The following is a 25,658-nucleotide window of genomic DNA, read 5'->3' on the forward strand; positions in this document are numbered from 1 at the left end:
CTCTCTTTTTTCCCCTTTCGTGTTTGTTTCTTTTCGGTCATTTCGTTGCCAGTCGTTCTGCTTTCCCCGTCCTTCCTTTGAAACTCTTTAATGACCTTCTTGACGCTCTCTAATGTCGCTGAAACGATCATACGCTTAATTTGCTTGTCCTTGACGACTTGAACGCTCATTGAATCACTTCCGCTCTTTCATGAACAATTTGAATCTCCCCCGGCCCCATCGACGAATATAGAGTCTCTTATCCACAGTTACCCACCACAACCACCGGTCTCTCCGGCTACTATCCTTTTCAAAACCGACCCTTCGATCCAACATTCCTTACGTCGTTCCAATCTAGGAAAACAACAACATCTTCCCCCTCCCCAATTATTTCGGTACAACGTCATTCTTGTTTATGATTCTTGATTTTGGCTTTTGCTATTTGTGATTATATCATTCCTTCGCATTCTTCATTGCGGTTGGGTCATCTCTCTGGCTTTCCACCAACCTGGTCCTCGTCTTCCAGACCATGCCCTAATATTCCCCAACTTCGACAACCTCGACAACCTCAACGACAATGCCGACGTCTAACCAGTCAACGTCGCCGCCTCCTCGCCGGCGACGAGCTCTGCAAGAGCGCAGCTCAGCTCACAACAATGAACGATCGCCAACTCGGTCCATCCAATCACTCCGCATGGTCTTCGGGGAGAAAGAAGATGCCGACATGTATACAGCTACTCCATTTCCCACCAAGCCAGAACAGATCTTGCTGCCGATTCCCGGTAAAGGTCAGCAAGGGTATATCTCGGATACGGGCTTTAGCTATGCAGATACCCCCGGCCCATCCACGTCAACCTGGTCATCGCCCACTTTTAGCCATGCCGCGGCTAGTAGCACGCGGGACCTGTCTATTCGCGAGACATGGGATGTATCGTCAACCGTGGATACGGTCAATTCACCACCCCAGATGTGGGATGATCCTACTTCTAGCAAGTCCTCCCTGCCAGAGGTCAGCCCAATGATCAAACATGAGGAGTATATGTCAGACGGCCCCTACGAGCCAGAGTACTCAGATGATGAAATGATAGTACTGCCCACGGCAACACCTACTATCAAAGCTGTCATCTCGGAACCTCCGACCTCGCCCAAGTCTGTCAGTGAAGAGGATCAATCTATCATTGCCTATTCCAGTCCCAACATCGAGCAGATCGGTGCCCCGTCAAGCCCTAACTTTGAACCCATTGGCGCACCATCAAGTCCCAACTTTGTGACACTGGACAACTCGAGCGTCACCTTCCTGCCACATGGTGCAGACAATTCCGACTCAGAACCACGCTCCAATTCGCTCTCATCCTGGAATTCTCGTGGAACGGCCGTTCGACACGCCGGTACGTCCGCTCCCTGGATCCATACGGCTGGCTCATCCGAGCAAGTGAGCACGCGCTCGCCATCACCATTCCACTCCAGCCCGCCATTGCGCTCAGTATCATCATTCCGGTCTGTGACTAGACGTCCATCAGCAAGTCGGTCTCGCTCCACGAATTCCTCCACACGCAGCTTCCGCTCCGTCTCGGAGATGGCCGCCGCCATCGACAGTGGTATCCCAATCCAGTACGCACGTATCAGAGCACCGTCATCTAGCTCCCGCGCCGATACATCGGTCTCCTCAGATCGTGACTTCACTCCGACCCGAGACTTCACACCCGGTCCAGCCTCCGGACGCTGGAACCCGCATCTGTCCCGTGTATCTTCAGTCTGGTCCGACGAAGATCTGTCTAACCTCGCCGCCACGGGTCAACCCGAGTCTACCCCAGTCCGCGAGATGTCAATGTCCGAACCGGCCGTCCCAGATGCAGTCGCTCTAAGCTCGAAAACCAGCAACTCAAGCGACTGGGCGGTAACAGACAGCGACGAAGAGGAGCGACTAGACAGTCTGACAAATCTACCCCCACGCCTGGGCTTCCCAACAAGTCTCTCTTCAGGGTCTAAGCGCAGCAACAGCAATCGCAGTCTCAAACGACCTGGCACAGCTTCAAGCACCGTCTGGCATATCCTGCCCACCTGGGCAAAGATATACTACCGCGCCGACGCACTGGGGCTGAACTCAGCTCTCTCAATAATGGACGTCAGCAGACCTGGTACCTCCAACTCCAGCGTCTTCAATTTCAATCTCATGCCCACACCACTAAACATCCCCCGTCCTCGATCCCCGGACCGTCCTCACTCCCCACCGCAACGCCCAGCATCACCACCCCAACCCCAGCAACTTGCTCAAGAACCCTCCGAGCAAACTGCCATCCAGCAAACTGCAGTCTCACTCCCCCAACGCCCCGGCGCAGTCCGCTTCGTCCAGGGCCACATAGAAAACGACCCCCTCGACCCGCGCGCGCACTGGGTCCCCGACCCCGAAGAAAACGGCCAAGTCGTCGGTCCATCACGACATCGAACCCGACACAGCTGGTCCCCGCATTTACACTCTGACCGACGCGGGATTCCGCACTCGAGTAGTGCATGGACGGCGCCTTCGTTGGATTCTACGAATGAACCCGCCTTCGGGAGGAGGAATGTGCAGGTTTATTCTTTTTGTTTGGGGTTTATTTTTCCGCTTGGTTAGTCTCCCTCCCACTTAGATTAGGAATATGCCGTGTGAGAAGGGTCTAGTTTACTGACGAGGTAACAGCTTGGATAATCGCATCGTTCCTACCTCTCCCGCCAATGCCGAAACTTACGCCGGAGATGGTGCATGTGAATGACGATGATGTCGAGATGGCGCTGGAGTCGCAGTTGATTTCGTTGCAGCGGCGACGACATGAGAATGCGCGGTGGTGGAGGAATCTTAATCGGTGGATGATTTCTCTTGGTGTGGTGATTATCGTTATTATTGTGAGCTTATAACGTATCTTGGATAGATTTGAGTTGAGGCTAACTTGTGTGATGCAGATTGCATTGGCTGTTATTGGGACTACTACCGGCTTTTAATGTCTGATTTTTTGATCCTTTTCGACTTGAGTCTTGTTCTTGTCTTTTGAAGACTGGACTGGACTGGACGTCTTTCGACTACACTTTTCTTTGGAACTTGCACTTGATCGAATCTGCTCGCCTGTTCTCGGGACTTGCCTTGGACAGCCATCTACCTTCTGGTACTTTTCCTACACGTGCTTCGACCTTTTCCCTCTTATCCCCACACTCTCTCCCTTTCACTCAACCTGCAACTGCAACTACACCCTCGACTTGACATTCGACTTTGATTTCAACTTCATAGCGACAACACCCCGCCATTCCCACATTCCACAATACATCTCGAGATAAAACATTTCCCATCTCGGCTTGCTTTCGTCCTTGTTTATTTTTTTTTCTCTTCGTCGCACATTTATCAGATACGACCTCCACGACACGATTGTACGCACATATAATATTCCCCGCAACACGGTTCGCTTGACTTCGCTTGATACTTTTGCACTTTGCACTTTATATTCTACTTTTTTCGTGTTCTCTTCTCTTCTCGTCTTACCTGTCATACTGGCGGTCTTATTATTTACTTTTACTTTATCTTCACCTTTGACACGAAATGTGTTACTTTGAACTTAACTTTCGTCTTCATTTCTATCTTCATTATCAGCTAAGCTTGGGCTTGACTTGACACTTGATTTCTTTTCTTGATTGCATACAGCATCTGTATAATGGATACATGCTCTTATTTTTCAATTCTACTCTTAGCCCCAGTGCTTTTTACAATCCTTATATTCATACCTTGTATGCATTACTCAACGATCTGAATCTCTTTGATAATTTCAATTTCAACACTGTCATTCTTGGAGTAGACTTGACATGCCGCGCACTTATGATTAATGCGATGCTCGTTGATGAATTACATCTTGCGAAGCGAGACTTTTCGATGTCGACATGGACGTTTGGTCTAGCTAATTAGTCAACACCGTCAGTAAATAAGTTAGTTAACTAGTTATGAAATCGTGTATTATAAAGACTTTTTCGCACCATCTCATGTGCAACCCGAAATGACATTCGTCGTGATTAAAACTTGAGAAGCAATGCACTCTCTAAACGCTATTCGCAAAAAGACACCCACAACAAGACCCAGGCCAGACCAGCTCTCGTCTCAACAAGAACGTAGAGCCAGCCACCCCACCACCACAGTGGTCCCCATATCTATATAAGCCCTGACCCACAAGTCAACCAAGCAAATCCAACCTGGACAACAGCCTAAAGCTTCCGTCCAATCTTCTGCTCAACGGCAATCTTCAACTCCTCCCCAGTAGGCATAGTAACCACACTCCCCCTCCGACGCCTCGACTCAATCTCCGCCTTAATCTCGGCGACAGCTTCATCAAAGTCGCGCTCCGGGTCATTCGGCAGACCCAGTGTCGGCGGGCGCACGGTCTCCTGGCTCATCGTGCGCGGGGCATGAGGCCGGTTGCGACGCTTGAGTTGACCCACTAGATAGGCCTTGACTGGGGAGAAGGAGGCAAAGGCAGCGAGGGAGGATGCGGTGCCGATGATACCGTAGAAGTATACTCGGGACCAGACGGTCATTGAGTCGGGAAAACTGAGGAGGATGAAGGGGAGGACGGCGAAGCCGAGGGTGAATTGGGTTACTACCCAGCTGAGGATGTCGTAGTATCGCTTGTTGGGGGTTGGCTTGGAGCCGTCTGGTGTGAGGAAGAAGGGGCGCACGTAGCGGCGGAAGTCTGTAAGATGTTAGCATTGAGACCAAATAATGATGGAAGTTTTATATCTTGTGGTGGAATAGGGGTCATACTCTTTGCAACGGTCTGGATGAAGGAGCCTAGCACAAAGGTCATGTAGTAACCGGGATAGAAGCCGTGCCACAGGGCACTAGTCGCAAAGGTAGCCATGCTAGCACGGAAACCCGGCTTCTTGCCCTTTGGCGTGACACGTAGGTAGACATAATTGCGCAGCCAGTGGTTAGTATTCTTGTTCCAGCTGCCAAGGTAGCTATACGAGTTCTGGGCAGTCTCAAGACCATAGGGGTCGACGTTCTCAAGTCGGTTCCAGAAGACTTTGCCTGACTTAGGATCGAAGCCGTTGTATCCCATGCCAGACAGGATACAGGCGCCCTCGGTCAAGGACCACACGCCATAGTACTTCAGCCGCGTTGTAAAGCCGAGCATGTACACGGTGAAGACACGGCGAGGGAAGGAAAACTCCAAGAATGCATCGGAAAGCACAAACTCAGTGGTGAACCACGAGCCCAGTTTCAGGAAAGCAAAGATCCAGAACAGGCCGATGGCGGCTTTCTTTGCAGCAGGGGTGCCGCTGCGTGGGATCTTGCGCTTCTTCCTTGTCCGAGGGACCTTGGCCGGGTCTGTGCCTGGCGGAATCTCGAACAGGGTTGTATCCAGCCAGCGGCGGTAATCCACATACTCAAAGGAAGGACCAGCAAACAGCGACGGGAAGAACAGTACATAACCCAGGTAGTTGGGGATGCTGGGGAACTCGGTGATTGCAGAGTACTTTTGCGCATCCGATAGCTGTTCCTGAGGGAGACGGCCGTCATGAATATTCCAGCAGAAGGAAGACAGTTTCATGACTAGAACCATCTGTGCTCCGGTAATATCGATCACCTGTGCATCGTCCAGGATTTGGCGGTAAATGTGGCTAATTGACATGTGGCCCATGAGGAAGATGAACCCAATCCAGGGCATCAACGAGCCATCTACATAGTATGCAATGGCATAGGTACCAGCTGCACTGTAAAGAAGTGTCCGGAGACCATCCCATAGGTCGAAAAGGCCGACAATGTAGAAGAGCGAGGCAACGATAATAAAGGCATTCTTTTTCCAGGGCTGAGCGTCGGGAATTCGTTTTAGTAGGCCGGCGAGCGGGTATGAGAGCAGGAAGGAAGCGATCAGCTTGACTAGAGAGAAGAGTTAGAAGCTTGAATCTCGAGTTTCAATCGCGGGTTGAAGACGTACGCTCATCCACCGACGCGCCTGTAAGCTGAGCAGGGTAGCTAAACACTGCGGGGAGGTCAGTCCGAGGTCCAACAGCTATTTGTAGCTTCGCAAGGAGAAAATATGGGGGGACGAACAAGCGTCTATATAGGGCAACATGGTGTCGACCCAGATAGAAGACTGGCGTTTAGATCCAAAGAAGGCATACACGCTGGAAAAGAAGAAAGGCGGAGGAGGAAAAAAGGCGTCAAGAGATCACCGGGGAGGGACGTCATGTGGAAAAGCGGATGCACCCAACATTCAACCACCTCGACTTCTCCACCTTCCCCTCGCGGAAACAACACGACACCCCCGAGATCAGCTGCAACTTCTTTTTAACTTCCTACTCCCTCCTTTCAGTTCCGTTGATTACCTGCACTCGGGCGCATTCTTCTTCCACCATGGACGTCGTCGCGGCCGTCTCGGGCTACATCTCCAAGATGGTGACGGCTGGCGAGTCGGCCTCGGGGTCGTCATCTACCAAGATGAAGATCCTGCTTTTGGATAGTGAGACAGTGGGACTTGCGCTTGACTAATTTAGGATTGGACATGATAGACTAACCACCGTTCACCCAGGTATCCATTGTCTCGACCGCCATCACCCAATCCGCCCTCCTGAATCATGAAGTCTACCTTATTGACCGCCTGGATAACGCCGCGCGCGAGAAGATGCGCCATCTACGATGCTTGTGTTTCGTGCGCCCTTCCCCAAACTCGATCCAGCTTCTTATCGATGAGCTCCGCGAGCCCAAGTACGGCGAATATTACATCTACCTAAGCAACATAATCCGCAAGTCCTCCCTTGAGCGACTGGCCGAGGCGGACAGTCACGAAGTCGTGCAGTGCGTGCAGGAACAGTTTGCCGACTTTCTAGTCATAAACCCGGATCTCTGCACGTTGAACCTAGGATTCCCCCTGTCACGACTATGGAGCCATTCGCCAGATCTATGGAATCCGGACTCGTTGCAGCGGGCCACGGAGGGAACTCTGGCTTTGCTGCTATCGCTGAAAAAGAACCCTTTGATCCGATACGAGAAGAACAGTCTACTAGCTCGGAAACTGGCGACGGAGGTTCGATACCATATCACACAGGAGGAGCAGTTGTTTAATTTCCGCCGGACGGACACCCCTCCCATCCTGCTTATTCTGGACCGTCGCGACGACCCGATCACACCGCTGCTTTCACAGTGGACATATCAGGCTATGGTGCACGAGCTTCTCGGCATCAATAATGGACGAGTTGATTTGCGCGACGTACCGGACATTCGGCCAGAGCTACAGGAGATTGTTCTCGCTCAGGACCAGGATCCCTTTTTCAAGAAGAACATGTACCAGAACTTTGGCGATCTGGGACAGAACATCAAGGAATACGTGGAGCAGTACCAGGTCAAGACGCAAAGCAACATGAATATCGATTCCATTGCCGACATGAAGCGATTTGTGGAGGATTACCCCGAATTCCGCAAGCTCTCTGGCAACGTGAGCAAACACGTCACCTTGGTGGGTGAACTGAGTCGTCGAGTGGGCGAGGATAATTTATTGGATGTGAGTGAGTTGGAGCAGAGCTTGGCCTGTAATGATAACCACTCCAATGACCTAAAGGTATGTTTATTCCCTAAAGGAATGGATTAATTTCGTATACTAATCGAACACTCAGTCACTCCAACGAATTATCCAGCTACCAAATGTCCCAGCAGACAGCAAAGTCCGCCTGGTAGCTCTCTACGGACTCCGCTACGAGAGTCAGCCCAACAACTCCCTTCCAGTCTTGCTCGACCTGCTCGTCACCGCAGGCGACGTTCCCTCCAATCGCGTCAACATCATCCCCAAGCTCCTCGCATATCACCACTCCCTTCAAGCACCGCCAGTTGCTGGCGGCTTCACCGATCTATTTGAATCAACCTCCTTCTTCTCAGGCGCCAGAGACCGCTTCAAGGGTCTCAAGGGTGTTGAAAATGTCTACACCCAACATTCCCCGCGACTAGAGGTGACTCTACAAAATCTAATCAAGGGTCGTCTGAAGGAGCTGCAGTATCCGTTCCTCGAGGGCAGTGGGCATACCCGGGACAAGCCGCAGGATATTATTATCTTCATGGTCGGCGGTACCACATACGAGGAAGCTAAGATGGTGGCACAGGTCAATGCCAGCTCTCCCGGTGTGCGAGTCGTCCTGGGTGGTACCAGTGTACACAACAGCACCACGTTCCTCGAAGAAGTGGATGATGCCGTTGGCAGCTGGCCAGAGCCTGGGCCTACGACAGCTGCTGGTCGGCTGCGGAGGGAAGTTGGGCGCTAGGTGACTAGAATATAGGCGGTGTCTCCTTTTTAGGAATTCAATATATGATAATGTCATTCATCTTTACTATCGAGCCACAAGAGAAGGAATATTTTCCTGTACCTGAACGACAGTACACCGAGGAATACCAAGTGGGTCCGGAGAATGCGGAGAGCCCGCCAGATTTCCACCGCCTGTTCCCCTCGTTCTCACCTCCTCCAACTACCTGCAAATGGAGCAATACTCCCCTCCCAAGGGAGGCCCTTCTTCTCCGGCTGCTTCTCGTGAGCCGCGACTACATCTACCATCAACTACTGATCCCCCAGGCCCGCAGAATCCCCCCAAGCCCCTAGTATGGCTGGTAAGTGCACCGCACCTACTCCCCCACTTTACAGCTCATGCGCAACCTCCAAACAACCTCAAGAAGTCCTTCCAAACTACAATAACTAACCATATATGTTCATTACAGATCTTCGGAGCAACAGGCCACATGGGCCGCTCCCTCGTCAAAAACGCCCTAGCCCGCAACGACCTCGTCGCCGCCGTGGGCCGCACCTACGAGAATAGCCCCGAATGCATGAAAGAGTTAGAAGACGAACACGAAAACTGCCTCGGTCTCCTGTGCGACGTCCGCGCCCGCGAAACCGTCAAACGAGTAATCGACCAAACAATAGCCCGCTTCGGCCGCATCGACGTAATCGCAAACTGCTCCGGGTACGGCGTCATCGGCGCCTGCGAAGACCAAGACGAATTCGACATCCGCAACCAATTCGAGACAAACTTCACCGGCACGCTGAACATGATTCAATTATCGCTGCCGCATTTCCGCGAGAGGCGCGCGGGGCGGTATTTGATTTTTAGCTCGACGTCCGGTGCGTTGGGTGTTCCGGGCTTGGGGCCGTATTGCGCGTCCAAGTATGCGGTTGAGGGGTTGATGGAGAGTATGCTTTACGAAGTGGACAGTTTCAATATCAAGGGCACGCTGGTGGAACCGGGGCATATGCGACGCGATGATATTGGGGATTTAGTTTCCCCGTCCATTATGGCTGCGCATCCCTCCGAGCATAACCTGTCTTCGCCGTTGCCGCTTTACGGCCATTTCTTGGTGAAACCGCCCAGCGAGCCGTATAATACCCAGACATCCCCCGCGGCGCATGCACGGCGTATGTTGATGTGGTTGGGTGATAAACAGCCTGCTTCGGCTGTCAAGGCTGCGCATCTTGTTTGGGAGTTGGGGCATTGCTCGTATCCGCCGCTGAGGTTGATTCTGGGTACTTATGCTGTGGAGAGTATTCGGGATCGGCTGAAGTGTATTATTGAGGAGATTGAGGATTGGAAACATCTTAGTTTTCCGTTGGGGGAGACGCAGCCTGCAGCGGGGAATCGGGATAAGTCTGTGCCTGCTGAGGGGGCTGAAGGTGGAATGGGGTGATGGATAAGGGCTGTCAAGTTTGACGTTTCTATATCTGCTTGAAAGAACTCGATATACCCATCACCACCGGCAAAACACTGCCGAGAGCAATTGCCATTTTGCAATCTGACATCCTGGCGGCTGGAGTCACAACAGCATTACCGGAGCGCCTTTCCGGTTCAGACAGGCCAGCTTTCATAGGCCTATGTGAGGCTTATTCGAGCCTCCGCCTTGTTCTAACCCGAACCTACTGTCATGAACAACACGATAGATACAAGGCGGATTAGCCGCCCAGTTGTTTCCACATAATGCATAATGAAGTCTACGAGTATGGACAGACGCATCGACCAATCCGAGGGACTGCACTAAAAAGCTTAGATGCTAATCACCATGCTCTAAATCAAACAGGATTCATTCATCAGGGTGTATATGTACACGCTAAGACTATGTAAAAAAGTATACAAGAAGAGGACGTGACCCATCATCACATTAGACTTCACGCGCAGCAAATGATAGTCGGAAACGACAAGCTCTATGTATCATGAACGTCACGAAAAAGAAAATAAAAAGGCGGGGGACATTACAGCGCAGCACTGCAAAGCCTAATCCCTCGCAAGAATAACACAAGTCTCCTTCGCATGCCAAATCCGTCGACGCCGAACCACGTCCGCGCCAAAGGTATCCTTGATCCCATCCTCGATGAACCGAGTAGCAGCATCAGGATCTTCCTCCTTGCCATCTTCACCAAATCGCGGCAAAAGTCGAGCTTCCTCGACGCTAGCACCGAACTCGTACTCGCCGCGGCAGAGGACCGTCACACCGATGGATGTTTGTGTGGATGCCCCAGCTTGCAAGATTGGCAGTGCTTGTTGGAGCATACCAGTCCAGGCAAGACGACGGGTGAGGTCTAGCCCGATGTTGTTTGGTTGGTGGCGGAGGCTAGGCTGGAGACGGACGAGGGGGTGGATAGGTCTTGAGGAGCGGTTGCGAACGGTGACGGTTAGAGTGAGGAGGTCGTCTGTTTGGGCTTGGAAGCGGGAGCGGCCGGTTTGTTTTACTGCGGAGGAGATTTCCTGGAAGGAAGGGGATGCTAGCGTGAAGGAGATCTCGACGTCTTCGAGACGCATTGCCTCGACCATGCGGGTGTTTAGACGGATATTGCGTAGGTCGATGGATCCCGCACGGCCGGTAGCTGGCTCGGACCAGCCTCCAAGGACTCGTTTGAGAAGTTCTTCGCGGAACCAGAATGCCTCACGCGAGGCTGCCTCCGCCTCGAAGGTGAGCTTATTAGCGCTGACGACGAATTGGCGACGAGTTCCCGTGTTGACGACGGGGATGCTGGCATATGGGTTGTCGAGGTACACGCGAGGGAGAACTAGGACGAATCGAGAGACTTGGCCTGGTTGGAGGTTACCATCAACAGAGTACTGGCCCTTGCTGCCATCCTTGAAGGACTCGGGAGCTTGGACGATGGAGTGCTCGTTCACGCGCAGCCATACTGACAGAGGGCTTGGCCAAGCATTGCGAAGGTCGATTAGAACAATGCAGTGATCTGGTCCGTAGGCCCCATTGCCGAGACGGGAAAGAATTTGAGAAAATGGATCCTTGTCAGTGGCAGACAACGGGCAGTCTGATGTCTCCGTCGAGTCCGATGGGGCATCGAGATGGTTCTTCCAGGCAAAGTCTCCACTAAAGGGCAAGATGTCACAGCGAGCAACCTCCACACTGGCATTGACAGTGACAGTCAGCGGCACAAACAGTTGCCGAGTGTAAAACACCTCTGGCAGCTGTCCCTGCTTGCTTTTCAGATACGAATAGTCAATCTGTACTGTCGTATCTTGCAACCCAGGCTTGCCCAACACGTCCACAGTGAACGTGGCCTTCTCCCCACGTGGAATATTCCAATCATCAGACTGCGGGCCCTCGCGGCGCCACTTTAGGGCAGGCTGGGTGGCCAACTTCAACTCCAGCTCGTAAATCTCCACGGGAAGTAAGTCCTTGTTTCTCAAGGCTGACTGAAGCTGGCGAGTGGTTGAATCTTGGAAAGTGAACAAGACAAAGTCCACGGGACACGAAGATGTGTTTTGAAGGGTGATAGAGAACGACTTGATCTCCCCCTCAAGGACCATCATTGCCGATTGCGAGAGCGACATAGATTCAATGAGCAGAGACGGCTGTTTGCCAATGACCTTTACCGGACACGTCTCCGTTTGAGGTCCCTTCTTTGCAAACACCTTGCCATCTTTGGATGTAATTGAGCTCCAGGACATTGGGCGATCGCTAAGAGGCTTCTTTGCAGACAGTCCCGTTCGCTTGAACTTGATCTCAGGCTCGGGTCTCCATAAGGTCCTGAAGATGGGGAATCGTCGCTCCCGGCAATGACGCACTTTGACGATGCACCCAGAAATGTTAAGATCGCCCTCCTCGTGAGCAGTACCAAGAACAATGATATCCTGCAGACAGAGTGGAGGAAGAACGATGTTCTCTGCCACGGCCTCAAAGTTAACACCCTCACTTTCTAGCCGCAGGTGTTCGATCTCGATCTCAAACTCATAAGGGTTTTGGAGGGTCACTCGGAAGGAGGCAGGCTCATCAGTCACGGTAAGAACTTCCAAAGCCTTGCTACTTGGCTTGGCAAAGGGGTTGTACAGGAAGGGATCCTTCTTTGCCTTTTCGGATCCCGTGGTAACGGCATCTAGCTCTGTCTTGGAGCGACGGACGGGTCGCCGCGGATCAGGCAGCGCCAGCAACTGAATATCGCGGACAAGGAAATCATCCCAGTATTCGGCAGCCATGTTAGCTGCGCCCAGCCGGTTTCCAGCGCCCACAGTGCGTTTGATATTGTTCAAGAGACGGACTTGCTCGTCTTGTGGCAGGTACGGTGGCACCCTATGAGCTTCGTTCAGCATGAGATCTCCGCGGATAGTTTGCAAAAGCTCCACAGTGAAGCGGAGGACGCCATCAAAATCAGGAAGCGCCTCGCAGCAGTTGATACACGCTTTGAGAACGTCAATCTTGAGATTAAGATCACCATATCGATCCAGCGCAATGTGACGGAAAGACCGCTCTGCAATGCTCGCGATTGAATCATACTCGGGACACTCTTGTGCGCTCCCCGAAGCAGACATCCGACTCTGTCGCTTCTCCCACTCATAGGAGGCTGAAGGCTGAACTCCGTAGATCTCACCAATTGTAGCCAGAAGAAGCCGAACGCTTGATTCCATATTACCAGGACCAACATCGAGAGCATTGACATCGAATGCCGTGTCACTCAGAGATGCTAGACCAGCGGCAGGATGAATACCAACTTCTGCAGCACCAATTTTTCGAGCCTGGACCAGACTGGGTACCATCACAGTGAGAAGCTCACGCAGGACAAATGCCTTTTTCCGTGGCAAGTCAAGAGTGTTGAGAACGGAGATGACACCCACGATGATGGGAACGGCATCCGTAGCAGGCAAGTCTGCCTCAGGGGCAAGTGGGAGAGCCCGGTAGAGGAAGTTGGCAATCTCCGACTTGCGGAGCACGACTGTCCCCCGTGGGAGTTCTGGTTGATGTAATGGAATTAAAGGTTCATTCATCACGATGTGCTTCAAAGCATTGTCATCAAGTCCGCCGTCCCGAATGCGAGCAGAGACCATGAGCCTCGACAGTCGAATCACAGTTTCAGAAAACACTAGCTGAGGGAGGGGTTCGTCCGTGATATTTGCGGCACGAGTGTAGAGGTTCAGGATAGTGTTAGAAAGATCGGGTAAAAGGTTCGCAAGGTTGTGAAGAGAGACCATGCGGTTGCCAGCCGCAGATGGTGCCTGAATTGCATCTCTAACCGCCTTAGAGGCCTTGTCCGCAACTGGATAGAGAACCGGGGGGATTTGGAAATCCATCCCTGCCCATGCGAGCATCACGAGACAGAGAAGAATGTTCTCTAGAGCCTTGCCATGCCAGACATAGTCGCTACCAGCCCGTGCATTATTGGCCGCTTCGACTAGCTCTTTGAGTGCATCTGGCCACCTTCCTGCCTGCAGGAAGAGAGTACCAATGACGACCCCGGAGCGGCCCTTGATACGGTTTTTGGTTCTATCAGTGGCACTGATACCACTCACGGACATGCGGTCTCGGCTATGCTCCTTAGGTGACGCTATTGAGGGGCTTCTGCCACCGGAGTTCGTTCGTGACAAGTGGATGGATCGCGTGATCTCGTCGAATGTCGTAGGTGTTTCGTGGTCACTAGGAGCGGGGGAAGTGGCATTCGAGCTAAGGGGCGTCTCCGGCGGTGCACCATTGGGGTTGGATGGCAGCTGCGCAGGCAGAGTCATGCGATTCAGCAGTCGGTCCACAGGTCGCGGCCGCAACTCCGGATTTCGATGTGGACCCCATGATGAAGCTCTGGGCGACTCTATCGACGGGATATTTTGGATTGTCTTGGCGAATTCATCCAACTCTGATAACAAGACGGATGTAATATCACACAGGACAGTTTTCATGGTAGTCGCTTTGGAGACTTCCGGTCGAGGAACCCAAAGGACATTCTCTGGACCATTGGTGATGTTATCCAGCCCCTCATAGTCGAAGACCAGGAGCTGATTTACCAGTGCCCTCGGGTTCCTCTCCCTCACCGCATCAAGCTCCTCTCGCAACTGATCCAGTTCATGGGGCGTGGGATGCTTTGCGTTTGCTCCGGAGCCTTGGGACAGCTCAGTTCCATCGGCTATCGCAATTATGACCAGTGGTTCCCTGTATATCTCGAATGGGAACAGCTCCAGATGTGATGTGGGGGGAACGGAGAAGGACAGGTCATAGAGGATCATTCCGGTGGGGAAGGCAAGCGGGGAGAACATATCTATAAGTCCAAATAGTCAGTTTTCTGATCAGTTCATTAACAGTTGTATAGGTCCATTGGCACTGCGCTAGGTATTGCGTACTTCGGTTTGGACGAGAGTCTGGACTAATGTCCCCTAGTCGCACCACATTCTCAGCTTGAAGCCTAGCAGCGAAGCTCAAGAAGCGTGAGCGCTTGATCTTGCCAATTGGAAGCAGTAACGCCCGAAGGCGCACTGGCGCAATTGGAGATAGAGGATCAACTCCCATCGTGTCATTTGAGGGCGAACGGGGTAGATGCGGTCGACGGTGTTAGGCCCGCATTCACAACAGACGGAACGGCCCAGCTTCCAAACGGCGCCAGCTCAGGGAAACAACCAGGAGAAGCACAGAATGTCACAAAAGAGCGACCGTAGTGGCTCAACGAGCCACGAAAACAGCGAACGATTTGAGCTCGACCAGGGAACTCCACTCCGCAAATGCTCCTGAAGCCGTGATGCTTTGGAAACAATCATGATTAGGTAAGATTGGCTGCTGATCTAAGCCCCGATAAGCCCGGAGCGATAAGGGGCCCTCCGCAGTCGCCGAGGTGTCTTTCGGAGGTTTCACCTGGCATTTCTTTGGCTTCGGACTGTGCTCGTCATATCCTTCGTTAGTCCAGATCTGTTTTCTGTGACGAAATATCTACGGACACACTCTTTTCGATACACGCGTCTATCGGTCGTTACCCTCCTATTCGAGACCCGTCCCAAGCTTGTTTACACGCCACAAGATGGCATAGGCATCTCCATTTCCACGTGGAGCTTTGCATACACCACTCAAAAATCGAGACAGATACACCTAGAGACATCACCCGAAAATAGACTACAAGATGGCCTTGAACATGGATTTCAACGCTCTGAAAGCCCGGACCATGGGGTCTGGTGCTGATGAAGAAGCAGTGACGGTTGACACACGGGGCCTGATCTCCAAAGTTCTCGCTCGCTATTCTGGAAAATGGTATGGCCCCTGAAGAGGGGTATGCGGCACGAGTGTCGTGATGCTAACCGGATATCTACAGGACCGTCCTGCGTGAAATGATTCAAAACGCTGCCGATGCTTCCGCGACTAAAGTGACAATTAAATTCGAGACTCTCCCCTCCACAACGGTACCAACTCCATCCTCGACGGATCCTACGGCCCTCTTGAAGCATACGATCTCCAATCATACTCTTCGTCGTCTCTTGATCTCAAATAACGGTCTCCCGTTCAGTGAAAAGGACTGGGCTAGATTGAAACGTATTGCCGATGGAAACCCGGATGAAACAAAGATTGGTGCTTTTGGTGTTGGCTTCTACAGTGTGTTTGATGACTGTGAAGAACCATTTGTATCCTCGGGCAGTCAGGCTATGGCCTTTTATTGGAAAGGCAATGCATTATTCACTCGCCGGTTGGACTTGGGTGAAACCCCATCCCGGGACACGACCTTTGTGTTGGACTATCGCAACGATTCTTCCCCAGTTCCGTCCTTGATGCAGCTGTGCCAGTTTCTATCGAGCAGCTTGACATTTGTTGCCTTGGAAGAGATTGAGCTATGGCTGGATGATCGGAACTTGCTCAAGCTGTCAAAGAAGACAGCACCTGGCGTCAATGTTCCAATCCCCAGGGACGTTGAAACAAGAACAAGTGAAGGGTTGATGAAGGTTGCCAGCATCACTCAAGAGATTGCACAGGTTGATGCGGCTTGGATGCGAATTGTGGAGTGGAACCCAAATGCGAGCATGTTAAGCTTGGACAACCTTCGGGATACCACGAGCTCACTCCGCAGCTTCTTCTCCAAGTTCACTGGCCAGAATGGACCCGACAAGCTTGCACAATCCCAACAAGTAGAGAAGGTTGACGAGACAGCCAACATGACTGCGATGCTAAAGGCTACTGTCTTCCTGCACATCAACACCGCGTCTATCCAACCTTCAATTAGCACTGCTCTCAGCAAAGAACTTGAACGAGCCACGAGGAAACCGCCTCCAAAGAGAGCAACCATTGCCATATTGACGCCGTCTTACGATGCCAACATCGCGACGGGCGCATCCGAGTCGCAATCGGAGATCCTGGCCTCCATTCTCCCCACAAAGGCAGGAAGGATATTCATCGGTTTCCCCACCCAGCAAACCACAGGCCTCAACGCTCATGTGTCGGCACCATCAGTTATTCCTACTGTGGAGCGTGAAAGCATCGATCTCAACACTCGTTACATCAGCAAGTGGAATCTTGAGATGCTCCGTGCAGTTGGCGTTGTCTGTCGAATTGCCTGGTCTGCGGAGATGAGCACCATCAAATCCAAGCTTGCTGCCAAGGTTGGCTCAAAACGTGCTTCAAAGATTCGAAAAGAGGATATTGTGGATGTCCTCCCTGAGGCTATCCATACTGCCAATCAGTTCGTCTTCCGCGAGTCTACACCCTCTTCCGTTCTGGGACAAACGATTGAGGATGCCTTCTGGATGTGCAACAGGAATGCATCTATCGAGGTACTTTCTACATGCGGTGTCATTCCCAGTCATCAAACCCGCATTGCTCCCAAGGATCTCAGTTTCATGGACTCGATTCCAGCGTTGCCAGAAGAGCTCGTCCTGAATGCCAAGGATTTTGTTCAGAGGTTGACAGACTTTGGTTTAGTTACAGAAATCACAGTTTCTGATATCAAACGTGAATTGGAGTCGAATACATTACGACCCAATCAGATCATGGAGTTTTTGTCATGGCTTGGTAGCAAGGCTGTTAGTGGACAACTCGACGGCAAGTCTGTGCAGAGTCTACTCCGGGTTGCAGTGGCAAATGATGAAGAGAAAGACGGCCAGCCTACACGTTTGATCGTGTTTGCGGACATCGCTGGGTTCCTGAACCCCCATCGCATCCCAGCTGATCTCCCCGTGCCACCTTCGGTGATGCCATTCCGATTCACTAGATCTCTGAGTAAATCGGAGCTTGAAGCTTTAGGCTGGGGGGAGCTGCAAATCGTGCCCTGGATCAGATGGCTTGTCACGAATGCCGGCGACGAGAGTCTGCTTGAGAAAGAGCAAAACATCTTGAAAAGCCCTGCATTTGCTGGGCAGGTTTTGCCTGTCTTGTCCAAGGGGTGGGAGATCCTGAGCTCTTCGTCGAGGCAGGCAGTCATCGATGTTCTGCAACCGCAAACTGTGATTCCGACCAAACTCGGGATGAAGCAGCCGACGCAGACATATTTCGCCTCGGTTCGGCTTTTTGATGATCTACCTGTCGTCCACGGCCTCAATGGTGTTAAGGAGAAATTTTTGGTCTCACTTGGCGTTCGTAAGACCGTTGAGCTTGGTGTTATCTTCGATCGGTTGATCAATACACCCGAGGCTGTCGATGCTAAGGGGCCTCCAGCCAGGAGATGGAACCATGTGGATCTCATCCGCTACCTCACCTCAGTCCGCGAGGACATTCCTGCCAACGATATCCAGAGACTCAAGAACACGAGCATTTGCACGGCTGAGAATGACGCTCAGAACAGAGGTACTCGCTATAAGATAGCCGAGCTTTATGAGCCAAAGGATTCACTCCGTGCATTGGGCCTACCCATCATTGAATGGCCAGGCATCTACAACAATGCGAGCAATGAAGGCAAGTTCCTTGCCATGATGGGATTGAAGAGCTATCCATCCGGGTCCGAACTCATCCGACTTATGGTAATGAGTGATTCTGAAAAGGATGCCAGTCGAAAGAACAAGGCATTGACGTACTTCCTCAATGAATACCACACGAACGGATATGCCGCATTTGATATCAGTGCCGTCACGGTGCCTTTCCTACCAGTCGAGGGCTCGGAAAGTCTCAGCACGCCAAAGAGATGCTTTACCGACGAGGGTGCATCTTTGTTCGGTTTCAACATTCTGCAAAAGCGTCTCCATCCGCATGCTTCAAAACTGGGTGTGAAGCCCCATCCTCCCATGTCGGATTGTCTTCAGACTCTCATTCGCCAGCCCCCCGCCACTCAAAAGGATGCCAGAACGATCTTCAAATACCTGGCAGGCAGGGTATCTGACCTGAGTCCACAGGATGTTGAGCGAGTTGGAAATGCACCTATCATTCCTGTCGCGATAAACACTCAGTCGGAAAAGGGCCCTCGTACTCGTCTCGTTGCACCCCGGCTTTGCTATCTTGGCGACGGCGAAGACTACAAAGATATCTTTGACTTTGTGGACTTTGGACAGGAAGCGAACCTCTTCCTTATGGCTGTGGGGTCAAGGAGAGAGCCAACCAAGAATGAGATTGCTCGTATGCTGGTGAAAGAGCCCGCTCGTATCTCTGCCGCATTCCAGAGCTCTGACAAGTACTTGATGCTTCTACGGACTCTTGCCGAGCATCTCTCCGTGCTGAAGAAGGACCGAGAACTTTTCAGTGATATGAAGAGGGCCAAGTTCCTGTTAGCCAGTCGTGATATCCCTCCGCAGGCCACAGCTCAGAATGGCAAAGCTAAGTCTAGTGAGAAGGATAGCACAGATGCGGATGAAGACTTGGATATCAGAGAATGGAATCTCTCAACAGCAAAGGAAATCGTTGTTGTAGATGACTTCCAGAGCTTCAACCTCTTCAAAGAGCATATCTTTGCTGCGCCGCAGGAGGAAGCTTTGGAAAATTTCTACGTCGCTCTGGGAGCAGTTCCCCTGAGCAGCCTCGTTGAAGAACAAGCGCGATTCGGTGGCGTGGCGGCTGATCAGAGCTCGGGTGCTAAGTTACACAAAGTGATTCTCGAGCGTGTACGTCTCTTCTTGCACGATCAGCCCGCTGATTCTATTCAGCATGGAGCCAGGTGGCTGGAGACTAGTTTTGTGGTGCAAGTGGTGAATTCGATCACGTTGACACGTTCACTGAAAGGTCGGAGGGCATCTCATACCCAGAAGCGAAGTGCCATTGTGGCACGATTGTCTAACAACTGGGGATTGTGTATTTGCCCGGGCAAATATGATCTCTACGAGATCAGTCAATCACTTGTCCATTTGATTCTCAAGCGGCCAAAGCTCCATTCCACCCTGACCCTGGAGATGCTGTTGAAGACTGATCTTCTGGAGCTACGTGCTCGTGGTTACAACGTGGAGCGTATTCTCCGGCAAAAGGCCCACGAAGCCCGGATGGCAGAGGATAAACGCCAAAAGCAGTTGGAGGAGGAGAGACGGGCGTTGAAAGAAAAGGAAGCGGCATGGGCCGAGGCTCAAGCGCAACGAGCCCAAGAGGAGCAGCCCGAATCAAATTCACAGACCCCTATGCCTGGTGTCTTCCCCGAGTCACCGAATGCTACATCCTCGGTGGACCAAACACCTGCTGCACCAACTGGGGCTGCTATACCCGAGAGAACTCCTCGTGGCTTATTTGCGAACCTGTCGAAGCGATTCGGCCTGGACAAGAACCAATCTTCTTCGATGCCTGAACAGTCACGCTCCTTGCTCCCGGAGTCTGCTACGCCTCCGCCACCACCACCTTATTCCGCCGAGGATCCCAAAAATAAACGCCCGGAACAGCCGGTAAATGTCAGTTCCCCACACCGGTTGAACCAGGAACTTCTCTCCGCCGTTCAGGCTTGTCGGCCTCACGGATCATCGGATGTGTACAGTCGGCCCGAGACGAACCAAATCTCAGAGAGCAAGTCTTACTGCGATGAGAGACCGAGCCACGATCTGGAGTTTGTTGCTACTCTCCCCAGCGGGGTGAACGTGTTGTTTGTCCGAACCATAACCGATCGATCTACCTTCCTCGCAAACAACCGAACTGGCATTAACCTTTTCGCATCAGTTCTTTTGGACTGCGGTTCCATCTTCTCAATGCGTGCCGACAGCTTGAGTATCTTCTATGATCCCGGTGGCAAGACTATTGCTTTCAACCGGGCGGGCAGCATCTTCTGCAATTACTTCTACTTCCAGCAGTTGCAGGAGCAGGCTCTCCTCCAGAGCGCGACCCCCGACCGTACTGACGCAATTGTCTACTGGTGGGTGATTCTGTGTCACGAATTGGCTCACAATCTTGTGGGTGATCATAGCTCTGCGCATAGCTACTACACCGAGGGCTTTGTGGCTCAATACTTCCCCAGAGTGGCAGCCAAGCTCGCCACCCTTCCACAGCAGCAGCAACAGCCGCAGCCGCAGTAGCTCATGCGCCAATGTTTTCGTTTGTATGTGTTGAATAATTTAGAACTTTAATCTGTTTAGAAATGTTGGATACCCTCTACTTTGTTAGTATCGTCATCTATGAAAAGCTTCTCGTAGATAATCTCCAAGATAAACGGCGTCGCCACCCGAATTGCTCCATCCGTTTTCCGGCGGTACCCGCTTTTTGCCTGCAATCCAACCTTAATTTTTCAATTCCTGTAACCTCAGATCCAATTCCTGCACAATACATTGTTAACTGCATCGACTATTTCCAGCCCATCCATCATAGCCGCAATATACGATGCGGCGCTAGTTCTCCTCGCTACAACCTATCAAACGAGGGGCGCGTTGAAGAAACGCTGACCACTTTGCGCCACTCTCCGAGACCCTCAATTGGGACATGTCTGACTCGGCTTCGTGAAGCGCGAAAAAAAATTAATAGCCGGCGCTTTCCACGCGCACCGTCGGTCTAGGCTCTAAGCTATTCTTATACCGAGCTACCAGTTCCTCGGGCCCTGGGAATTTGTGCATGTTTCATCTTCCAGTGCTTTCCCGGTGACTCAACAGGAACATCCCACGATGGCGCCGCTGTTAGGCAATTGGGATGGAGACGCCACTCCATCATCACATTCATCAAACAAGGATGCCACATCTCTGAAAAGTATCCTCTATGTGGATGCCTACGACTCATTCTCGTACAATGTGGTCGCAATGCTGGAGGAGACGCTCGGCGTCCAAGTCACCGTCATGACAATTGACTCGGACTGGCCGGATGGCAACATGAACGAATTCCTCACGCACTATGAAGCGATCGTGCTAGGACCCGGTCCCGGAGACCCCAATCTGCCCAAAGATGTCGGCATCATGCGCGATATCTGGAATCTGCGGGATGCCGAGCTCCTCCCGGTCTTCGGCATCTGTCTGGGCTTTCAGAGTTTGTGTCTGCATCACGGCGTGCCGATCGAACGTCTACCTTATCCACTGCATGGTCAGGTTCGGCATATTTCAACTACGTCGAAGGATATCTTCGAGGGGCTTTCCGATGTTGAAGTTACGCTGTATCACTCGCTTTATGCCGATTTGGATGCCGTGAGCAGATCGCGGGGTGGGGTGTTGGACGATCTCGAATTCTTGGCATGGCTTCCTCTTGAGCAGGCGTCTGGTGCAGTGACGCAGATTCCAATGGCGGTTTCTCATCGCCAGAAACCGTTCTGGGGTGTTCAATTCCATCCTGAATCCTGCAAGTCGGAAAAAGATGCTTGCAGAACGTTGCTGCTGAATTGGTGGCGCAAGGCTCTTACGTTCAATAAGCTTGTTGGACGGGGGGGTATGCAATTCTCCCAGAGACCATTATCACGCCGCACGAAGATACAAAGAGCTTCCCTGAAGTCGCATATGAAATGTTGAAATGGAGTTCATCGACATCGTCCACTTCGGCATACCGGTCTCTCGATCGGAGCAATTTGACTGCAGAGTCTATTAGCGAGCTGTTCAATAAGCCCGGAGCACCGACGGTTCTGTTCCAATCGAATGGCCGCTACAACATCATTTCAGTTCCTAGTCCTGGCTCATGGCGATTCGAATTCAACGTCGAGACTCAGAAATTGACCATGTACCAACTCAGCGCTGGTCGCAAAACAGTCGAGGATTCTCTTACAGTGACTCAAGTGTGGGATGCTCTTCGATACTTGATGGAAATGAAAAAAGTCAATTCGGGCAGTACCGAAATTCCTTTCTGGGGTGGCTTCTTGGGATACTTTTCCTACGAGCTGGGTCTGGCGTGTCTGCCTCATCCCAAGGGATCTTCCTCGCCGACATACCATAACAACGTTTCATTCAATTCGCCGCCTGGCGGTGCTGAAAATCACCCCGCCGATGTCAGTCTACTATGGTGTGAAAGGAGCATCGTCATCGACAACACCACTGGAAATATTATCGTACAGTCTACCTGCGAATCCGACAACTTGCCATGTGGCTGGCTCGATGAGACATTGCAGCTACTCCAGGAGTCTTCTGGAACCGTTCAAAACATGGAAGCCGTCGATACACAGTTCCTAGACTCCATTCTCAGGGATGGCAAGATCACCTTCCCCGAAGAAGCGACCTATAAACGACAAATCCAGGCTTGCCAAGCAGAACTAGAAGCCGGTGAATCATACGAGCTGTGTCTAACCTCCGAAACATCAATTACACTACCAACCCCCACAACAGCCGACGGCAAAGCCACCTTCCCTTGGAAGTTATACAAGAAACTTAGAAAATACAACCCCGCCGCATTCAGCGCCTTCGCCGACCTAGGCCACGCCAAAATCGTCAGCAGCAGCCCGGAATGTTTCCTCAACTGGGACCGCTCGTCCATGCTAGAAATGAAACCAATGAAAGGCACCGTCCGCAAAACACCAGACATGACCATGGAAAAAGCCCGTGAAATCCTAGGAACAACGAAAGAAATGGCCGAAAACTTGATGATTGCCGATTTAATTCGTCATGATCTGTATGGGATCTGTGGATCTGGCGGTGTTCGCGTTGAAAAGTTACTCGAAGTCGAGGACCATGGCCGGGTTTATCAGATGATTACGCACGTCAAGGGCGAAGTTCGCGCTGAACAGCTCGGGTATGCGGTGCGGCATATGCCTCAGCTCAAGTCCTCGAATATGGCGGTTCACGGCCTCACGGCGCTTCAACGTTGTCTGCCTCCTGGTTCTATGACTGGTGCACCCAAGGAGCGATCATGCTTACATCTTCGTCATATCGAGGCGCGTAAGCGCAGCATTTACTCTGGTGTGATGGGTTATCTCGACCTCGGTGGTGGTGGAAGTTTCTCCGTTCTGATTAGAACCGCTTTTACTCGCTATCCCGATGAGGACGTTGCTAGTAAAAGTCATCAGACTTGGAGGATTGGTGCAGGCGGTGCAGTTACTACACTCAGTACGGCCGAGGGCGAATGGCAAGAGATGTTGACCAAGCTGCGGACCGTGTGCAATGTGTTTACTCCGTCGGAGCCAGCTAGCAAGGGCTAAGGCTTAGCTCGGGAGGTCAATTTCCATGCCTGGCGATTTTGTCAGGGCATTGGATAGTTTTGTTTATTTGCTTTCATCTTCACTGGATCACAGACTGCACGGTGGAATCGTGTCTTCAACATCTGGATCAGTACATTGCGAGTGAAGACTTCATTCAACATATAGCGGTGGGAGGAGTTTTTGTGTATTTAGACCTATATCCATTGCATATAACATTCTTGACTATCTCATCTCGACGGTTTTCTATTATTCTCTCTGCGAAGCTTTCCTTTCAAATACTTCTTGCCGGCTAAGCGGCATTGTAAATCCCTGCGGCTCAAGTTACTCCACAAGTTATCCAAATTCCAGGCAACCGTGAGACTAACCTTTCCTAACTCGGCCAAGTTAAAAGCATCTCAGCCTCAAACACCCAAATCATGTCCATTGAATTCCACTGTTCCAGGCTACAGCGGGGCTAGTAGTGTCTAAGCACCGAAATACCCGCCAGAAAAGAGAAAACAGTCTAGCGGGGTTCTTCTTTTCTCTGCGAAGCAGATATATAACTTGATCTCTTCCCCTCCTAGGACTCTCTCATCATCGTCTGCTCTACATACTCTGTACTACCCAACATCCTCAAAATGGAATCGTTACCAAATCGACGAATCCTCCGCCCACGCCCTCCACCAAAAGGGTCTAATAACAATAAACCTGCTTCATCCCAAAACCACCCCGATCTCACCCCCTCACTCCCCGCAATCAACCAAACCTCCTGCTTCCTCTTCACCGTCTTCCCACCCGAAATCCGCAACCGGATTTACACCTTCTCCCTCGAATCCGAAGATACCAGCACCACAAACGAAGACACGACCAACAGCTCTACTCCAAACACCCATCTCTACCGCCAAAACGCCTTCTACTACCGACCAGGCTACAAACAACCAAAACGCATCCAAACCGCCCTCCTCCAAACATGCCAACAAATCTACGAAGAAGCCTCCCTCCTCCCCGCCTCCATAAACGAACACACATTCTGGTTCTACCGCGCACCCCCACACGTCAAAGACGCTTCCTCGCCGCTGGACTATTTCCAAAAAATGACCGCCAAACAACGCGCCCAGGTCCGACACATCCACCTCTTCACGCAACAGTACTTCCTGGAGGATAACTGGTGGACGCGGATTTGGGCGGGGACGTTGACGAATACGGGACACCGGGGCAGCGAACGGGCACCTGCGTACCCTATCGCTCCTAAAAAGCTGACGATCACGTTCCGGCATACGGATTGGTGGTTTTGGGAGAATAATGATCCTTTGGGTATTGATCCGTTCAGATCGGGGCGTACGCGCGCGCATGAAATGGGGAGACCGATGCGCGGTGTCGATGAACATGAGGTTAACCGGGCGTGGGGGAATCAGTTTATCGCTATGCCTGGGTTGGAGGAATTGGTGATTGAATTTGAAACTATTATGCGGAAGAGGGATCAGCTCGATGCTATTATCCAACGAGCGCTATCGTGGAAATTCCCGGTTCAATTGGAGAAACGTTTGTATCTTGTTGCGGAACCCACGTCGCGGAGTGCGTATACTTGGGTTGGTGCTAAGGAGGGGGATTTGAAAAGACAGCCTGGGAGAATGACGATTCCTAATCCTCATGCTATTCCGGAGGAGGAGGAGGTTGTTGTTCCGGCTGTGCCGGTTTTGAGGCCTTTTGATGCTGAAGCTGCTGGTGTTAGTAACGGTGTTGGTACGACATCTGGTAGTCAGGCTGGGGCTGATTCTAACACGGAGGAGTTTTATGTGGTCTTTTTGACTTGGAAAAGGCAAGTGGTTGACCAGTGATTTGGTTTCTTATAGCAATGATCTATACGAATGGAAGGAATCATCAATGGATTGAAATGATCCGATCCTAAACTAGTACTCCCGTCTGTACACCTCGTCTGAATATAGTAAATACTCGTTTAGACCCTACTGTCCTAAATGAACATCACCCATATCAATGCATAACACTCAACATACAATGCAATTGAACTATACGCTTTTATATACTGTACAGGCTCAAGGG

General features: G+C 51.6%; 8 protein-coding genes across 8 annotated transcripts; 6 read left to right on the forward strand and 2 right to left on the reverse strand.

Annotated features, from left to right (window-relative positions):
* Positions 1 to 556: 556 nt before the first annotated feature.
* On the forward strand, positions 557 to 2,958 carry N7496_010917 (putative serine-rich protein; the record flags this gene model as incomplete). Its single annotated transcript, XM_056703830.1, has 3 exons — positions 557 to 2,588; positions 2,660 to 2,862; positions 2,920 to 2,958. The coding sequence occupies 3 exons, from the start codon at positions 557 to 559 to the stop codon at positions 2,956 to 2,958; spliced, it is 2,274 nt and encodes a 757-aa protein (XP_056549790.1).
* A 1,242-nt stretch (positions 2,959 to 4,200) lies between these two features.
* On the reverse strand, positions 4,201 to 6,187 carry N7496_010918 (lysophospholipid acyltransferase; the record flags this gene model as incomplete). The annotated part of the gene is made up of 4 exons (XM_056703831.1): positions 4,201 to 4,685; positions 4,757 to 5,875; positions 5,934 to 5,978; positions 6,121 to 6,187. 4 exons carry the CDS (start codon positions 6,185 to 6,187, stop codon positions 4,201 to 4,203), a joined length of 1,716 nt encoding a protein of 571 aa, XP_056549791.1.
* A 165-nt stretch (positions 6,188 to 6,352) lies between these two features.
* On the forward strand, positions 6,353 to 8,247 carry N7496_010919 (Sec1 family protein; the record flags this gene model as incomplete). The annotated part of the gene is made up of 3 exons (XM_056703832.1): positions 6,353 to 6,466; positions 6,528 to 7,553; positions 7,609 to 8,247. 3 exons carry the CDS (start codon positions 6,353 to 6,355, stop codon positions 8,245 to 8,247), a joined length of 1,779 nt encoding a protein of 592 aa, XP_056549792.1.
* Positions 8,248 to 8,458: 211 nt separating this feature from the next.
* Positions 8,459 to 9,658, forward strand: N7496_010920 (SDR family oxidoreductase; the record flags this gene model as incomplete). The annotated part of the gene is made up of 2 exons (XM_056703833.1): positions 8,459 to 8,587; positions 8,696 to 9,658. 2 exons carry the CDS (start codon positions 8,459 to 8,461, stop codon positions 9,656 to 9,658), a joined length of 1,092 nt encoding a protein of 363 aa, XP_056549793.1.
* A 581-nt stretch (positions 9,659 to 10,239) lies between these two features.
* On the reverse strand, positions 10,240 to 14,725 carry N7496_010921 (TRAPPII-specific subunit TRS120; the record flags this gene model as incomplete). Its single annotated transcript, XM_056703834.1, has 2 exons — positions 10,240 to 14,477; positions 14,560 to 14,725. 2 exons carry the CDS (start codon positions 14,723 to 14,725, stop codon positions 10,240 to 10,242), a joined length of 4,404 nt encoding a protein of 1,467 aa, XP_056549794.1.
* Positions 14,726 to 15,326: 601 nt separating this feature from the next.
* On the forward strand, positions 15,327 to 20,598 carry N7496_010922 (histidine kinase-like ATPase domain-containing protein; the record flags this gene model as incomplete). Its single annotated transcript, XM_056703835.1, has 2 exons — positions 15,327 to 15,454; positions 15,516 to 20,598. The coding sequence occupies 2 exons, from the start codon at positions 15,327 to 15,329 to the stop codon at positions 20,596 to 20,598; spliced, it is 5,211 nt and encodes a 1,736-aa protein (XP_056549795.1).
* A 579-nt stretch (positions 20,599 to 21,177) lies between these two features.
* On the forward strand, positions 21,178 to 23,618 carry pabA (aminodeoxychorismate synthase pabA; the record flags this gene model as incomplete). Its single annotated transcript, XM_056703836.1, is given in 2 exon segments — positions 21,178 to 21,925; positions 21,943 to 23,618. The coding sequence occupies 2 exon segments, from the start codon at positions 21,178 to 21,180 to the stop codon at positions 23,616 to 23,618; spliced, it is 2,424 nt and encodes an 807-aa protein (XP_056549796.1).
* Positions 23,619 to 24,235: 617 nt separating this feature from the next.
* N7496_010924 (uncharacterized protein) lies at positions 24,236 to 25,435 on the forward strand (the record flags this gene model as incomplete). Its single annotated transcript, XM_056703837.1, has 1 exon — positions 24,236 to 25,435. The coding sequence occupies one exon, from the start codon at positions 24,236 to 24,238 to the stop codon at positions 25,433 to 25,435; it is 1,200 nt and encodes a 399-aa protein (XP_056549797.1).
* Between the last annotated feature and the right edge of the window lie 223 nt (positions 25,436 to 25,658).

The sequence above is a fragment of the Penicillium cataractarum genome (genome assembly GCF_028827025.1).
Source record: "Penicillium cataractarum strain IBT 29864 chromosome Unknown utg000009l, whole genome shotgun sequence".
In the NCBI taxonomy this organism is placed as follows: domain Eukaryota; kingdom Fungi; phylum Ascomycota; class Eurotiomycetes; order Eurotiales; family Aspergillaceae; genus Penicillium; species Penicillium cataractarum.